Raw genomic sequence first — 18,910 nt, 5'->3', positions numbered from 1 at the left:
ATTGTATTTTTCATTCTAATAATGTTATGATAATGTTCACAATTTGATGTGACTACCCTATGTGTCCCCCAGTTGCCCCTCGGGACAATTTTTTTTTCTGGTTCTGATTCTGGTGATAAAATATATAAACTATATATGTATGTATATAAAATCATTTATTTTATTTTATTTTTTGTTTTAATAATGTTCACAATTTGATGTTGCTACCCTTTCTGTGCTCTCCCAATTGCAAAGATTTTTTTTCCGATCGTGATTGTGATCGTTCACGCAGTGTTTTGGGAGTGCTGGCCCTTTAAGAGAACCCAGCGTTTGATTGGCGCGGTGACGTCAGAGCAGTGCGGGACTCCAGCCTATCCTCTCCGAAGAGTGAACGGCAAGACAATTACCCTGGAAGAGTCCTGCTTCAGGAGGAGAGACTTTTCCACCGTTCAAAGCCCGGGGAAACACCGGCCGGAATGACGCTGACCCCCCGAGCGCTCACCGTGGACTAAAAGGGAAACTTTTAACGATGGCCACCAGGGTGAAAAAGTAGCCGGAGGGGGGGGTGGAGGGAGGGAAGCCGCACGCTAGCAGCCGAAGCCGCCGCCGCCGCCGCTGCCAACGGACCCTCGTTGATGCACAGCCACCGCTGACAGAGAAAAAAAAAATGCCTCAGGCGAACCGCCTCAACCCCGGCTCCACTCACCAGTACCTTTTATTTTAACCAATTTCGTGAGACGTTCCTGCTCGTGTGTGTGTCTGTGTGTGTTTGTGTGTGTTCCCTCACCCACCCACCCTTGAAGTCCGCTCCCCCGCACCCCGTCCTCCTCCTCCGGACTCACCTGCGCGGCACAATCATGGCAGGGAAGCTGACAACAGCTCAAGGTACAGGAATACTGCTGGTGACAGCCAACGTTGGATCTCTCTTCGAGGATGTGAGTGTGTCCGCCTCACGTGTACGCGTGTGCGTGCATGTGCTTGTGTGTGTGTGTGTGTGTGCTTGTGTGTATGTGTGTGAATGTGTGTGTTCGCAACCGCAGTCGGTCACGACTGGGTAGAGTCGCGTGCGGCAACGTAAACAAGGAGACGACCATAACTGCACAGGTGTGTGTGTGTGTGTTTGTGTGTGTGTGTGTATGTGTGTTCTATAGGAATGTATGGACAACCTGTGTTGAGCTCTGTTGTTGTCAGTGTAATGTATTCTTGGATGCTGCAGTACAAATTAGTCATTTACGAAATGTTGTTTGTTTTTGTTGTTGTTTACATTTCCTTTTTCCTGCTCGCTTTGTTCGGCGTTGCTTGTTTTTCTGCAGCTTTCAGTCGGGGTTTACCTTTGCAGTTTTCATAGTAAACACCAGCCACACACTGGTGATGGTGCACCTGAGAACACTCATCTTAAGGGGGTTTTCAAAATAAAATGCACAGCCATGTGCTTATGTAACACCCACAAATCATACTGTGTGTAAAACTAGGTGTGCCATGCCTCCCTGAGATATCCTGGATCATATCCATGGTTCTCATCAGGAATCCAGTCTGTGTGTATCCTTGCTTGTTAGCCGGTAGCCGTAAATAATGTTGAAAAGGCAGAGGTGTCAGGATGCGGCGAGTTAAAACCACTTTTGTGTCACTTTTGGTGTTGTGTCAATAGTCCGCCTCTCCCCCTTCTTCCTTTCATTCCCGCTGAAGTGCTGAGCCCAAACATGAGGGAAGAGCTGTTTCCCTCTCTGGAGTCGGCCTATAAATAGCCTCCCGCTCATGTCTTGTGGAGGGCTCTTTTTTTTTTTTTTCTTCTTCTTTCTCCCCCAGACTTTGAACAGACAGAGCCAAAAAACACATTATAGCATGTTTCCCCTCTCTGAGTGGGTGTGTAGGTCATACACCGTATAAGACTTCAGTGTTTGCCACTTTGAAAAAATATCTGTGTAGAATGAAGTCTTTGTAGCACCCCATGTTGCTAAAGGAGAAACGTGTGCATTATGTGAGATCTCGATCCTCCGTTATTCAACATCTTCTTTTAAAGCCAGTTGTGTATCCACTGCGTTGTCTCACGCAGGTTCATCCCGAGACGGAACAAAACTAAAACATGCTCAATAAACATCAAATCAGATGATTGCATGGTTTTGCAGAGGATTCTGACCGTACCGTATTGGTACCAGTGCCTCCATTCTAATATTAATTCACACACATTACACTTTTTGCTGATTCAAAGTATTGCCGAAAATGTTTTTTGGAGTCAATCTTACAAAAGGGCCACGGACAAATGTCAGAGACTGATCAATGAGGCCAGTATCAGATGATATTTGGTGTGCTATCATGCTATCCCCCCCCCCCCCCCCCCAGGGAGCTTGCAGTCTTGAGGTCAGGGTTGGACCGATGCAGAAAAAAACGCAGCGTGCCAAAAGCATGCAGGAGGGATTCAGCGGGGTTTCTCACGGGCTGAAAGTCAGGTTGTCCTGAACCTTTCAAAAGTGACCGCATCAAGCAACCTCCAGTGTCTCCGGAATGTAGGAGTGGTTCTAAAAATTGAGATGAAATTTGAATTTTAATGCTGTAAGTGAGAAAGCGCTGCTCTCATTCTCATGCAAAATGAATGTGTGACTGTCTTGTCAGAGGGCATGTCTTCCTGACGTTTCTTTAATTAGTATAAACGTTCAAATTTCCCCATGGCGATCAATAAAGTATTATCTTATCTCAACTCAAACCAATTTTTCTACTAAAACTGCCAGCGTAAGAATGGATTTTATAATAAGAGACTGTTATCACCTTGAGTCAGGGAAAATGCATTAGTATATATTAATGGAGTTCAGAAATGTTACAATATTGTGGGTTTCTTAATTTTGCAAATGTATGTTTAGATATGTCATTTAATCACCCAGTCCATTTTTTGCAGTAAATTAATTCAACGGCTATCAAATCATTGGAAATATGTCATCAGTAAAATGTCATCTTTAGCCATCTTTAACAATTAAGATATAATTTAACCATCAGTCAGAAAGTCTTGAACAACCTCTGAACACGGACATTAATATGATTTCAGTGAATTAAAAAAAACTACCTAGCACTTTGGTTTGCTCTTTTAGTTACTTTTGCATTAACTCTGTCTCCAGCTGGGTCTTGGAAGCTGCTTATTCATGGCGATGAACTTCCACTCTCAAATCATGTTGCTGTGGTTTGTTGTTGTGTGTATTTGTCCAGCAAGAAATCTGTTTTGTTGAGAATGGGACGTTTTGCTGGGTCTCCAAGACTCCCACTGTAGTTTTCATTCGTCATAATCTGTATGGCAATTCTGGATAGACTAATAGCCGGTTTACATTCATTATATGAAAGCAAACACTTGGATGCGAGCCTGGTCACTTCTGAATGTGCCAGTGTGTTTGTGAATGAATGAAAGTGTTCAGCGAGACCTTCTGTCTTCAGCAAGGTAGACCAACCGCCACATTCGCCATGAACCAACGGGATGACAACACAATGAAACCGGAAATGTCATCGTTTTATATTGTATTTTATAGCTCGCACAAAAGTCGGCCAAAGTCTGAAGACTAACCCTGAAGTCTGTTTGTCTATTTGCTCACATTTAGTCACTCACTCTGTGTCAACTCTGATTCATTGCTGTTTCCTCAGTTTCCAAATTAGCTTTTCCGTGCTAATTGAATATGGGGTGTGGGTTGCATAAAGGTTTTTCTGCATTTCAGTCCTCGATCAAACTTTGTTTAAAACAAGACACTCAGTATTAACCCACTTTCTGCACATCCGGTCTATATGTCTATACATTGTTACCTGTCACGTTTTAACATGCGAGAGATCGCTTCGATCGCTTTATCCTATAATGATAGCCTGACTTTTATTTGCTTTTAGTTTTATATGTTCTATTCACAGTCAAGGAGGTCAATGAACTCTTCCATCAGAGCTTGAACTGCTGCCTCTTTCAATTTTTAATCTTGATCATCCAGTCAGACCAAACAGTGGCACAAAGTCATATGGGTGTAGCTAAAGGATTCCCAGAAACAAACACTTGAATTATACATACATGCTTGCAAAAGAGGTCGGGCAATGAAACCCTCTTCTTATCGTGTTATGATACATTTGTAATTAATCCTTTTTATTTCCATTTTTTCTTGTATCCACATTCAGAAGTGAACAATGGGTTACTTAAGTTTTACGGCTTGGCGTTTGAAAAGATGTGCCGATAAGGACTGAGAGGAAATGACATTTGGCTCTTACATACATCTGGCTCACGTCACTTGAACATCAGAAGTCCCGGCCTGAGGCCAAACTTCATTTCATGTCAGTGATTTGAGCTGATCCATTTAATTGATCTGACCCTGCGACAGCATGGAGATGAAGTAGCTTGCAAAACCTCCGCTAAAATCACACAAAGGACGCACTGTTGTTACAATACGCTGATTATAAGATGTCTTAATGTTTATAGTGGTTTCGACTCATAGAAACATGCATCACTGGGGGTTTCTCGCAAACAGACGGCATCCGAGGTCCAAGCGCAAACATTAACCAGTAACAAATAACTAGTATTCATATTTTGCTTTTGTCCAGCGATTTAGATTCTACGCTTAAGTGATAATCCATGAAGTTGCATGTGTACTTAGCACAGATTATTCCGACACTGACTAAGAGACAGTCATAGTTTAGCACAGGGGTCTCAGACTTACAGCCCGCTGGCCAACTGTAGCCCTCAGAACAATATTTTGTGGCCCTCTGCCTGAAATCAAATCTTTGTGTCAGTGCGGCTGGCGCGTCTTTTCTCACATGCATGCGGGGGTTTTATACAGTGGGTTTCAAAAAAAAAAAAAAACGTCAAGGAAAAAATGAAAATGTAACTTTGCTATGTACTTTTTGCTTCAAAATTTGAAAAACAAAATTATTTTTTGTTAAAAAAACCATCTAGTGACATTGTTAAAATGATCTTTTCTTTTCTTATTTCTATAAAAAACCCAAAAATGATAGCAAAAAAAACCCAGGCAAAATAAAAAGATTGATTTAATAAGCCAGAATAGCCTTGGAAACATTATACCTCCTCTTATACACGCTACTAATCAATTTTCTAATAAATTCTAGTGGCAAATTTTCCCATTGACAAGATTTTTCTCTTTTAACTCAACAATATTTTTAGGGTGTAATTTTGTAACTTAATCAGTTCTTTTTTAATGTTCATTGTTAATATTATTTCGTCATTGTTAATATTATTTCGTCATGTTTTATTTCGAGGAACAGTTCATGACGTATAAAGATTTTTATTATTTACCCGTTTACCTCCTTTACAGTAAAACCAAGGAAAAATTTGGACTTAGTGTTACTTCTAGGTAATGATTTTACTGGTCCAGCCCCCAGACCAAAATGAGTTTGATACCCTTGGTTTAGTAAATTTATGTCTCTTAGTCGTCACCCCAGAGTGCCCGGCATTTTGAAGGAGATGAACCCAATGATATGGGTGAAAGATAAATACCAAATCATTCACCTCTGGGCTTTTTCGGTGTCAAAATGGGGAGCCGGACAGAGAACCCAGAGATGCACTCAAAAATATCTAAAGACTCGGCGCTTAAACAACATGGATGAAATATGATTGTTTAAGAAGCCTGTGATTCACAACACGTTTTCGATCATAAAACTGAGGACGACACGAATTTGGTGACTGATTAAAATCTACTGATTCGAATTCTTATTGGAAATACATGTCAATATGTGGGCTTGTCCGCATCTGACGCGTTTGCAATGGGCTGAAATACTATTTCTTTTTCAGGTGGTTTTGTTTAAAGAGGTGGAAAGTGTGGTGACTGGACTTATGTCACAATAATCACACCACAACATCTGAATGCAGCTTTGTTTTTACTTTTAAATGATGTTTACTAGAACAAAGTGAACAAATGAAACCAGAGATTAGCTCCATGCATTGAAAGTTCTGATACCATCATCCTATTTAACAATTTTTTTTTGCCATGGATAGTCAGTCGCCTTAACAAAAATAGTGTTTTTTTTTCGAGATTTTGATCCATCCTGACATGTTGTCACCGCAAATGCAGCCTTCGTACGAGTCTCGTGTTGAGATTTTGGTAAATGTGGAGGCCATTTGTGTTCCGTGACCTCATTATCATTGTAATTGTTTGGGACGGTTTGAGCAATCCTTCTGTTACTCTCCTGCAATCAGCCTTCAGAAGATGATGAAATTCCCACTTCTTAGTCCAAACAAGTCATTATTTTGGAGTCTTTGCCATTTGTGCTGAGAGGGCTTCTCAGGGCTGATTATAAATGCCAGCTTTAATAGGCCTAGACAAAAAAAACCCAATACAAAATAACAATAATCATGTGCACTTTCCATCAATATATATATATGCCTTCAACTCTACTCGGTCATGCTAAATCATGTCTGATTCAAAAAAAAAAAAAAAAAAAAAAAAAGCTGAGTGATTTTCCTGGTTTTGTAATTATATAATTAAGTTTCACTTTTTTTTTCAGTTAATTTCCTCATTATCTGAGGTTATTTGTTTATTATAGAATTAATTGGCATGTATTTTAAGCCTTTCCAATGCTTTTTGATTATTTTTAGCTCCACTCATCCATTATCTATACCACTTGTTTTGTGCTCAGGGTTGCAGGGGTGCAGGAGAGCCGCTACACCACTGTTAAGTTTATTTTGTTAACTTGTCAGGCAACAGGTAACATCTTTTTTTATTATTGTGATTATTATTATTTTTTTTTTTGGCCGTCCCATGAAATTTTCACTATATTCTGAAAAACATGCCAATTTGCTGATTATCATCACCAGAAAATATAAACATGCACATACCTGTACATACAAACATACATTAATATCTTCTCTTCTCTAAAGAGGATCAGTGTGGTCAAGATGTTATTGCAGCTGACATTGACACGGGAAACTGTATTACACACTGGTTGATAATTCTCTTAACTCAATATAGTAACTGGTCACCCAAAATGATTTTGTGGCGTGAGATATCAGCAATCAATGCAATAGAGATTGTAAGCTAACAACCTGACAGGGGGGTTATTTTTCAAGTCACATCTTTAGTTTGCATCTGGAGTTTGATGTTTCTCCTCGTTCTATGAGGTGAAATGCAGCAGCGGGAACTGTGACTAAATACTTTATCCGACAGCTTCATTTTGCGTTTCTCTTCCCCTGCCAAAGTTCCACTGCATTGCTGCAGGAGTGGAAAAGTTTATGAAACAAAGATCAGATGATGCTATTTTGGTGTTCTCCCTGCTCTGCCCTCCTCCATCCTATCATAACAGGGAATTAGAATTTCAAAAGGAGAAGATATTAGGAAGAGCTGTAGGTTTCTAAAGAAGTATTACAAGAAGTGAAAGGTTATTACAAAATGATCTGCATGATGGCCTATCTCAGTATATTGCTGCTCTGCAGTGGCAGATAAAACCTTTATCTTGCTTGACAAAATCCCAAAGGTTCATAATTGTGCGGTGTGAACACGACTGCGTTTTAAATGAGGTAGGCCTTTTTCTTTGTTTGTTTGAACAAAAACCTGATTTTGGAGATGGGAAGCTGCACTCACATGACGATGTTTGTACTCCACGAGAAAAGCCCTGCGGGCAGTCTCCAAGTTGAGATGTCGAGGGTTCTCCTGGATGATTGTTTTTTCTTTCTTCTATTATGAAAAGTAAGACCCCATTGGTTTGCATCGCTCTATGAAAAGCAGTGTTGTAGAACAATCCAAAAAGGATTGGAGAGTGATCGTTGGAGTCCAGCGATCTGAATCTTGATCCCCAACTTCATCACACTGTACATTGAACAATGGTTGCCCATTAACCATTTTGTTTTTCATTTGAAATCCCCAGTAAAACCAGAAAAACTCAAATACAGAGTTGTTAGTAGCACTACCAATAGCAAACTTGAATGGATGCCGGGCAAGTGAAGCTAACGTAAGATCCAGTCATGTGGCTACAACATGACAAAGTACCATGAAGCAATGGTGGTGTGACAGGACACACAGCGATCTCTGATGGGAATTGAAGAGAAGTGCACAGCTTTATGTTTTCACTTTTTCTGCGCTGAATATGTCAGGGATCTAGCAAGCGTTTCACTGCATGTAACTGTTAATTTGCTGTCGGCGGATGCACAGTATATGCAACTAATTGGCACATGTAACGATACTACAGCGAGACATTGGCAGATGTAAATGACCCTGGGTTGATTCTGTGCACTGGGGTCATGGAGATGGTTTCTGGTTTGCTCCTGGACTCCTCAGGGAACTCCTAAGCGTCCTTCGTAAGAGAGGGAATCCTTTGCCTCCTGCCGAGCTGGTTGGCTCCGTGCCTTGGCAGCTTATATCATCTGCATATGAATGAGAGGTGGTGATTGTAAAGCGCTTTGAGTGCAATCAAGGTGACAAGAGGCAACATAAAAAGAGGTAACTTACCCGTGTATGACATCCAGCTACTAAAATAGGCTAGCCTGCCTGTGTTACACACACACACACACACACACACACACACACACACACACACACACACACTCACTCCGCGAACTCTGTCAGGTGTAAACGCCTGAGAGTAACAAAGGTGTAAGAATATCAAATATTTACATTGATCAGCTCCGGTGAAAGAGTTGGCCTTTGAGTTTGGAGGCAAGTTATTAGAGGTTTGTTTATTCAGGTAATTTATACAGTCAATGAGTTTGGTTCAGCAAAAGCAGCAAAATTCACCCTTTATTTCAGTGAACAGTGAAGAGACTCTCATTTTGTTACATGCGGAGTTGTATGTTCACCCAGAAGGTATTTGCTGTAGCTTGTGGTCTGTTTAGCTCTAATAGTGAGAGTACACTCTGGCAGGGAGCATGTTTGCATTTGTTGCTGACAACATTACTAAAAACATCATGATTATTAGCTGACATAACATGGTAACACGTCAAAAGAAGGAAATAATGTCACTATGACGTAAATTAAATCATCTGGAAATCCGCTGTCATTTCCAGTCGCTCACAAATGAGGACTGAGGTCACCCATGCGATTCATCCTCATAGACAGTAAATTAGGACATTTAAGGTCACCTATAGGAAGAACAAGGTTTTGTTATATACAATGGTCAGAGATTTACACAGCTATATATAACCAAGTATTTACACCATAACATAGGAGTGCCTTATTTAAGTCAGGACATCAGCATTCCCCTTTTTTTGGATCTTGCCAGTGCTTGAAGCTTCCCAAGCTGTTTTCCCGATCTGTGCTGAGTTGGGTCACCCTGCTCCAGGAAAAAAAAAGTGCAAAGCAGCAATAGCCATCCAGGCCCAGTCCAGCAGTGATGCGGAGATGGATATGTCGCAGAAGTGGAGATTGTTTTGTCTCCCCTACAGGCCGGACCGGTTGATCTCCTCAGACCAAAATAAGCAGTCATTCTGAGACGTACTCCCACGTGCACTAACGTGAGACGGGGTCTTTGCCGCGGGTGGACACAGTCACATTTGTCCCCGAGTTCACTGACCGCTGCTCAGGAAAGTTTGATCGAAGGAATATGTACGCGCAAACGTGCGTATGTGTGTGTCTTTGTCCGTGTTTTTTTGGCGTGCGTGTGGGCAGCGCAAGACAATGAACAGCTCGGCCCCACTGGACTCAGATAAGGAACTGGGATAAGGGTGGGAGTGTCATTGCTGTGGAAGGGAAGCTCGAGTTAACTCCAAGAGCCATAATTATCCAGGATGGGAAAGCCAGAGAGAGGCAACCCCTTGACCCCCACCTCCCTACCTGGACCGCTAATGAAGCCAGTGACTCATTCACAAGACTCCCAGAAGACGCTATTACAGATTCATTAGCTCCAGTGTCACACTATAGTTTCTTCACGTGTCGGCCCGTGTTCACATATTTGCAGTTTTCTCAGCTTCATAGGCAGCAGATAAGATTGTATAATTCATGTAATTTATAGTTTTTTAGATTCTTCAAAGTCTAGAGCGAAAATCTAGTGGGCTCTGTTGCCCTCCAAAAAAGGTTAACCCAGTGTACTGTTCAATTTGTTACTGTGTACTCCCATGCTCTGGTGACATTAAATGCAATGTGTAGGCGTATAAACACCAATCTTTAACACTTTGCAAAAAATGGATAGATAAATAAATAGATATATTCATTTTACTGACAAAATAAAAGGACACTGTGGTTAGCTTTCAGCCCCGCTTCCTAATACTGCGGTGTGTAGTTCCGCTCCCATTCACTTTATTTACACACCACAAAAGTTCCATCAGGACAATTTCCATTTAAAGCAGGTTTAGCAGAAGGAATAGCTGACTGCATTTCTACAAGGTTCCTGTAATGAAAGTCATTGACTTTTCATGTTTTATAACCATTTCATTATTTCAAGAATGAGTTGTTAATAGCTGCTGGGTTATTGTTTGGATACATAGAGTACGCAACTGACTAGACAATCCATAGTATTCCACCTTTTTTATAAGAATGAGTGATCACTTGCCACAGTGTAATATTTCTGGCTGGCATAAAATTAAAAGTATTGTGATTTTCTTTTCTCATGTCAGTCTGCCCTGCTGTGAAAATAAGCAGCCAATTATGGATTTGATTCATTTATAAATGTTAAATGTGAGATTTAAAACGGATGTTTTTTTGCCAGCTGTTAATTTTTTTTTTTTTTCTGTCCCAGGGTCAGTGCTATTCTTGATAAGAATCTCAATGTCTCCATTTTCACACACTTACGTGTTTCGAAAGTTCATCGCCTCTTGTTTACCCTGTTCTTGCTCATTGGCACCGTTGACCTTGTTGTTTTTGTTATGGCTATTGAACTAAAGTAAAGATTTAAAATGAATGCCAAGAGAGGCTAGATTGAATGCGTATACCCATGGTAAAATCATATTGCCACACATTTTAGAACTTGTGCATGTTGGTAAATTAATAGAGATGTTTAGCTGTAGTAAAATTGTGTTGGTTGAATCTATTGAAAGAATTATACCAATATAACAATTATAACAATTAATATTGTTTCATAAACCAAATGTTTGTGCTGTAAGTGAGAAAGATCCATTTCTACTTTATTAATGCTCAGTTTATTTTGTTGCATGTTTTTTTCACCTAGCATTTTGTTAGCTCAGGCACATTTGAACACTTTAATCATTTGTTTGGTTAGGGTAATGTCGGATTATGATGCTGCTTTTTAAACTTTACTTTTCTACTCTTGGACTTGAAATATGTAGCTTTCCATAATTTACGATCAATGAAGAAGTGGCTCCTGTCCGTTCACGTCCCACCTTCCTGCCATGCCATCTTTTCCAGGGAGGTAAATTTCAGGATTTTAAACTCAACATCTTAAACAGTAATCCTACTTGTTAGTGTTAATTTAGCCATTGCAAGGATCGCAGCATCCCAATTAAATAACTTTCTCTCTGTGCTTTTTGCTCCCATTTTTCTCCCATTAAGGAAGCACTACTGGCTTCATTTAATGTTTTCAGTGATATGGAATTTTATTGATAGTTTGGTTACAAACATTTCTGGCTTTAGATTTCTTGCATTTTTTTTTTCCCACAATACTCTTGATTGACTTGATTAGACAAAGATTTATGTGATCACAGCAAACCAAAGGAACTACTAGAGACACAGAAAGTTACTGTGACAGAAAGATTTTAAAAGAAAGTTTCTCATTATTGTATGGAGAAAAAAATGTATACATATAGACTAGAAAGTTTAAATGTGCGCACACCGATTGCAGCACAGCTGCCGTGCAAAAAGCTCATCGGTTTTGGTGTCTTTCCCAAGACCACCGGAAAGCATTGTTTTCATACATGCGTATTTTGTATATATTTCAAATACTAATGGACCCTTTGGTACTAATAGAGTGTAGCAGTTCTGACAAGTTGTGCCATTTGCAAGAATGAAAAAGGGGGGCGGATACCAAACTGACATCTGTTTCTCATTAGCTACACTTGCTGACAGAGTTTTCCTCTGGGGACATGAAAAATGTCATACATTACAATGTATAGGAATATAATTAAACTCAATATGATATTGACATTATAACGCATTAATATTGTATTGTAAGTTATGTAGTGTGGCTATGTGTGATTGAGTGTCTTCAACTGATCCTCACCCACGGTTAGATTTTGGTTACCCATGCTCACCAGTTCCCTTTATTATTTTCCCATTCACGTTCAGGAACACATTCTCTGCAAGACGGGTGTTTATTTAACACAAAGCTTTTGGTGGAGAGAGCTTATCGACTGTTCCACTCGTAGTCAGCGGGTGAATATTTCCCAGTTAAGGCCATTGTTTTTTTTCCAGCGTGGCTCCAATACACCGGTCTGTCCGATTCATCCTCATCTGCTGGTACTGACTGAGCTAATGACTATAGATTCCTCCACTTACATTAGGGTCTTTTCACTTGCATGGTATTTTGACAACAAAGAGACTTGCGTACATTAGGCGGTGTTTAACATCGTGTCCCCCATCGCCTAAAACGATATCTGGTTTCTTTAAAAACTAGCAATGCAATAATGGAAAAGGCCTTCCCACTGGACATCAGTATTTGACTATTTGACATCCTTTGTTTTTAACATTTCAGACAGTAAAAGATATGGCCATATCGGACTGTTGAAACTTTGATTTCTAGATACCGAGGAAACTCCAGTGTTCTTGCACTCCAGCATGGAAACGTTTCCTTTGCTGATTAGTTGCTCCGCCTGAAATGCTGCTGTTTTTATAGGCCAGCTGCATGGAAGAAGCTGGATGGGGGGGGGGGGCTAAGGCATTGGGTGTTATGTCTCAACAAGCTGCCCCGGTGTTTTAGCCCTGTGCTAATTGATGCGTCATTAGCCCTCCTACTAGCTCACTTCTGGATCAAAAGCAGTTCCAAAACAATTGCAGACTGCATACATTGCTTTTCGATTTGAAGTTTATCAAGGCTATTTTGAATCCATCATTTCTTTAGCACATGTTTAACTTGGATCTTTAACTCCTAAACTACATCTTGACGTCAATCCCCGTAGAAAGATATATTCTGGCTCAAAGGGTGATAGCATGGACTCTAACCAGCTAGGTGGTTACACACTGTTTGATATCACCTTTGACTTGCACCAATACTTTGCTCCACAACTATCACTTGTGAGGATGATATCAGTCAAAGTTTGCATTGATATTTGTTTCAAAAAATACCACATAAAGGATGTAAGCAGCCCAAATTAGTTTGCTGTGTTGATACCAACACTACATTTAATAATACTAACAATATTGGTGAAATTTTTTTATGAATTTTGGTATTTCAGGTGACTTATAGTCTACAGCAATATCATTGTCAATATAAATGTTAGTGGCGTCGTGGCATCCTTTTAACTATGCAATTTTAATAAACCCATGTTAATACTTTATTGTTACCCGTGTATGACATTCAGCTCCTAAAATAGGCTTGCGTGCCTTTGCTACACACACACACACACACACACACACACACACACACACACACACACACACACACACACTCAGTTTCACAAAGGTCAAAGCGGAATACAGAAACAAAAAGGATGCTAATACCCATGGAAGACTTGTAAATGATTAAATAAGAATAGAAAAAAAAAAACAACATAAAAACAGCCATCATGTGGTACAATTCAGAACAACCTAAACAGCTGACGGCTCCAAAGCCAAAGAAAACAGGTGGGCTTCGCAGGAGTAAACTGTCAGTGGTGCTGTGTGATCTTGGTAGGGTGCAGGGACATGGAGGATGGGGATAAATAATAAAATCCCAAGAGCGCCTTAAAAACAAGTCAGCGCAACCTAAAAACAGGATGGGATTGTGGGAATCTGGGGATTTCTGGTAAGAGCTATATGAATGAATGAAGCGAGTTGATGACTATTCATTCAGCTGAACTGTCAAAGGATTGTTAGTTTCCTGCCATTTACACAGTGGATTTTTTTTTTTTTTTTTGTGTGTGTGTGTAAAAACGTCATTAAATTGAAAATGCCTGTAGTTTTCCTTCCTTGCCCGATTTTGTCTCCCCTCAAAGAATTGGTTGGGTGTGTAACCCCCCCCCCCCCCGCTTCTTTTCCCCTCTTTCTCAAATTTTCTTGGGCTTGTCCAGTTTTCCAGCATGTCTTCATGTTTACAGAGCTCTGCGTGTGTGCATGTGTGGATCCATGCGTGCACGCATTTGTGTGGTCCCGCTTACTGCCTTATCACCCCCGGCCTTTGCCAAGGGTTATCACATGGCTCCCCACCACCACTAGTAAAGTTTCCACCCCTTCGAACAATGCAAACCCTCCCTCTTCTCTCCTCCACCTCTGACTATATATAGATGTGAGCCACAAGTACACTGTATCTTTGTCTATGACATCCTATTATTTCTTTATTGTTTTGTCAGAAAAAAAAAATTCCACAGTCTGCAGCCTGGGAAACCAAGTGGCCTTTTTGGTATTAACCCTCACCCATATTTCCACTTCTGGAGACAGAATTGGAGAGACAATGAAACAACTGACAACTGCTAGGTCGGAATTAGACATTTCCGTCATCGGTGCATTTTTTTAATTCCACCCAGTCTCTTGTTTATTTAAGTTGAAAATACAAGTCGGGGTCGGGGTTTGTTCACCACTCGCTGTCGGGCAAGCAGATGCCCAATTATTGCCAGTCGTGTATCATTACTGAATCATGTTCATCTGGGCTGAAGATTCTCCATGTTTCTTTTGTTTTTGTTTTTAATGCTGACTTGTCTGTGATACATGTTTGATCAGGACAAAATGCTCATTTAAGTGTGTGTGTGTGTGTGTGTGTGTGAGAGATCACTTTGGTACAATCTCTTGAGCCAGTCTGTGACAAGACTCTCCAATGTATTTCAATTAAAAAGTGCTAGGTCTTGCAAAGTTTTGAGAGTTAAGGTTGGACTGAGTGGCTTTATAAAGGAAAGACTTCATGCGTGACTTGTGTACAAACGCACACACACACACACACACACATACACACACACACTTTGCTGATGGGTTTCCTTGGCTGCTTGCCTTCAGTCTGTCAGCGCTCCTTCACACAAGTGTCAGCTCACCTCAGGATAGCCAGTCTGGAACAGATGGCTTGGCCTCTACCTTGCCTGCTTCATGTCTTTTTATCACCCAATTTGGCCAGTGAGATGCTTGTTAGAGGGGCAAGACAAACGTTCTCTCAAATACGAGTCCATTTATCCACCTGCTAATGCATATCATTTAGCTTTTATAGGCATTTGCTTTGTCTGTGTGACAGATGGAAACCTCGTTAATTTATGGAAGTACAACTTTTAAATGTATGTGCTTGTACTCGTGTTGCTTAATGTGTTGGCAGGGTAGAAGAAACATCCCAGCTTTACTGTACCAATGAAGGAGTGTGACAGCATAAAGAAACGTGTACTCGGGCTATTTACAGCTGTCCAATAGGCATAAAACTGTCAGAGTAGTACAAACAAAGTAGTTTTAGGGTTTATAAGGTCTTACATCTGTTCTCTGCTCGGTCTTGTAAAATGAGGAGAAAATGATTAGTTAACTTTTTTTTTTTTTGTCCGGCACTACGTTTCTGTAAAACTCTCTGATAGGGAGATGGGGATTAAAAGTGTTTGAACAATGATTTCTTGTTAAGGCAGTGTGCCATCATCCCCTTGCAGCTATGTTGATACATTCCTCTGTTGCGTTAGTCTTTATTTAGACCACGATTCATTAATCAGTAAACTGTAAGACTTTTGTGTCGGGCTGTAAATTACTTGAATTTGGACAGGGCTCTTTCAATCAAAATGTCATGCACAGCATGTGACAAAGAAATGGACAAAGTTTCCACTTTTTACATGCGCTCTGCATCTTGTAGAGCCCTTTGGCACGTGGGAACTACAGGAACCAAGTCTATATTCTATCGGCAGTAATCTGGTCAAAGAAAAAGAAAAAGAAAAATTGACAAGAAGCATCCTTCAGCGTGAGATGCTCTGATCGACTGATCATCTCTGAGCTCGAGCTTGAAGACAAAGATCCATACAAGGATCAATTTGATGCATGCCTTTCTGTTTTTGGATTTTGGGTTGATGAAATACATGGGTAAAGAATACGCGATGACTCTGTGGTGTTAGTGCCTCTGCTTTAGATAAGCAGAAGTAATAAGCATCATCTCAATTCCAAAGAAATGCTCTCTGGCAGACCTGTGTACACTCTGCCAACTTGGGATCTAGAAACTGGGAGACGCTCCTTTCGAACAACCGATCTCCTCTTTTAATGACACAAAATATCAACTTCATATCTCAATGGAGCGAGTTTATAAGCAGAACTTCAACTTCATATCGCATGAATTCTTATGCTTCAAGGTCCTAGTGACACAGCTCCTCAGGTTCTGCGGCAGTGCACTGCCTCTTTTTCAATATGAGCGGCAAGCGGCCTTAGGAGATCATCTCTGGTTTAAATTAACACGTAAGGGGACAAAAAGCTGCCATATTCCGATAGCAAGTGAAGCTGTTTGGGTGAAGCTGAGCTGGGTTTTTTTCTGCTCTTTTGCTCAGATCCAATCTCTATGTTCTCTATTTATTCACACACAGTGACAGTCTTATCTGTTTGGCTGCTAACCAATGCAAAGTGTTGTGCAAAGCAACACTTGATGGGATAGGAGGCGATCGGAGGTGCTGACCTCAAGAGTCCTGTCATGTTTCTCCTCCGTCTTCTCAGCCAGACCAGTAAGGGGAACACCGACATCTGACGTCTCGCTGAAATTGTTTCACTGAACTGTCTTGCGCAATGTGATTCGTCTTTTCATCCTTAGGATCAGATAAGAGCTGCGTGTAACCATGTGGACATGATCACAATAATTCAGTGAATTCCATCATTGAAATCTATTAAATACAGCATAATACAGTTTGTCCAGGCATGTGAGAGAGCCTTGACAAAATAAAAATAAAACAGGATGTCGCAGAAGAGCTAGTAAGCAGCTTTAATCTCTTCGAGATATCTTGATGTTGCATCATTCAAAATCTTCATTTAAGACATCTTCCTCTTTAAGTCCACAGCACTTTTAGCAAAACGCTGTTGCGCTAAATGTAAACATTTTCAACATTGGTCAAACACCGAGATGCAGTTGATAAATGAAAAAGCAACCAAATGAAAAAATTACGACCAAGCGCGCTAACATCTTTGGACATGTTGGACTCAGTTGAACATCTATGTTTTGATCCAAGTAAAGTACATAGTTTGCAGGTAGACCTGTTTTGTACTGCCTTTACATCTCCAGTGTGTGTGTGCAAGTGGTGTTCTCAGACCCATGCTACCTGCACATGTTTAATATCCAAATAATTTCCCCTTTTGTGTGATTGAATACGGCTAGAGCCAGTTTGGTTTTAACATTCTGAGAAAGTTTTAGAGACTGTGTTTGCCTCTGTCCGTGACTCAGTTGGCCCTCTTTGAGTTGTCCTGAATGCTCAGAGAAACAGAAGAACCAAGTTTTTGTGTTTGCCTGAATTGTTCTTCTGGAACAAAGAGATTACATAGAGCTTCGTCCCTCAATTCCTGTTTACGCGTCATTCCTGATGGCCAGTCTGCAGTCCTTATCCTGTAAGTGTTTGTGTGTGTGTGTGTGTGTTTGTGTGTGTGTGTGTGTGTGTGTTGTCTGTAGTTCGCCCTGTCTTATTGTTCCCCTTCATCTTGCAGAAAGGTCTCCAGAGACTTGACAGAAGTGGGGGGTTGGGGTGGGGTTGAATAGATGTATCCGATGGTGAATTGGAGAAGATTGATGCAAAAGGGATCCTTGTTTGTTGCATCTGGAAAAATGATGAGGGTCTTTGTGTATCAGGATCCTCCTGCACTCAAATTGTCTTATGTTTGTCATCCAGTTCTTGCATCCCTGCACAGAAATGTCTTCCTTTCCTTGACTGTCACTCCATTCTTAGAAAACCCCCATTTCTCGCTGGATATGTGAATTTTTTCAGATCAGATCTGTTTTGTTGCCTGGGTTTTAAATCTTGTATCAATTGTGTCACAGGTGTCTGCACTTTTTTTGTTCTTCCGAAGCAATCACACGACTGGAACGTGATATGGCGTTTCTCTAAAATGAACGAGAATAATGTTTTCCATTGCAAATGATGGGATTGAGATCTGGGCTTTACATGAGGTTGTAGAAGTTCCGTTTTTGCTTTTTTGTTTTTTTCTTTGGTCATGTTTTATTTGTTTTATTTCACCGTGATGCCAGGAGCTTCACGTGTTTTCTCTTTTTCAATAATGGCTGTAACTTTCATTTTGTGAATTTCTATGGCACCTCTTAGCCCTTTATGACTCTGTCGGTTCTTGACCTTTCCCTTCGGAGTCATAATCCACTTGACATTATTATTGCCATGTAATATCGCGCAGCCATGAATGATTTCCGCGATCTGTCATGTCTCCATCCTGAAGTAATAAAGTCCAGAACAGCGCTTTGTATTTGGTGCAAGTAAGATTGCTTATTAACTAATAAGGCAAAAATTACATCTGCAAAACAGCAGTGTGTAAAGATTTTGGTTTGAGCTGACACATGACTCAGCAATGCTTCCCGCTTCCCAGTGACTGTTTGCTCACTATCTCTTCACAAGAGGTAAAGTGTTGTCACAGCACTATGTGTCACACACTGTCTAAGTTACTTTTTTTCTAAACTCTCAATGGCCTACACAGCTAAGCAATGACGCATCTGAAATGTTTCCTGAAATGTACGTTAGCCCACTCTTTCCCAATCGCTGCTTAGTTCTGCCGGTTCATAAGAAAATTACAAAAGCCCAGCGTATAATGGTTTCAATACAGGAGTCTACTGAATTTCCAAAGAAGGAAACTTGTTAAGAATGACATCACGTTGAGCATCAGGACCAGACCGAAATAATCTACGGAACAAGGCACAAGAGGCAGGTGTCGTAATATCTCCGCACGAAAGGAAGGGCATGAATAGCAAATGATTTGATGTGCGAGTGCTGTTGATGAAGATGTGGCAGTGGTGTATTGGGAAGGATAGAGGGAAT

The 18,910-nt window shown here is 40.6% G+C and overlaps 1 protein-coding gene across 1 annotated transcript in view; it reads left to right on the top strand.

The window, feature by feature from the left end:
* Positions 1-405: 405 nt before the first annotated feature.
* The window catches only part of inpp5a (inositol polyphosphate-5-phosphatase A), a 143,831-nt gene continuing 125,326 nt past the window's right edge, over positions 406-18,910 (top strand). Inside the window, 1 exon segment of the mRNA XM_086164633.1 lies at positions 406-914. Coding sequence (XP_086020759.1) covers positions 837-914 — 78 coding nt within the window. The 5' untranslated portion in view covers positions 406-836.

The sequence above is a fragment of the Fistularia commersonii genome, chromosome 2 (genome assembly GCF_037954325.1).
Source record: "Fistularia commersonii isolate RoL2024-O1a breed Wild chromosome 2, RoL_Fcom_v1.0, whole genome shotgun sequence".
In the NCBI taxonomy this organism is placed as follows: Eukaryota; Metazoa; Chordata; class Actinopteri; order Syngnathiformes; family Fistulariidae; genus Fistularia; species Fistularia commersonii.
The sequence above is the reverse complement of the archived record's forward strand: the minus strand, read 5'-3'. Positions and strand labels throughout refer to the sequence as shown.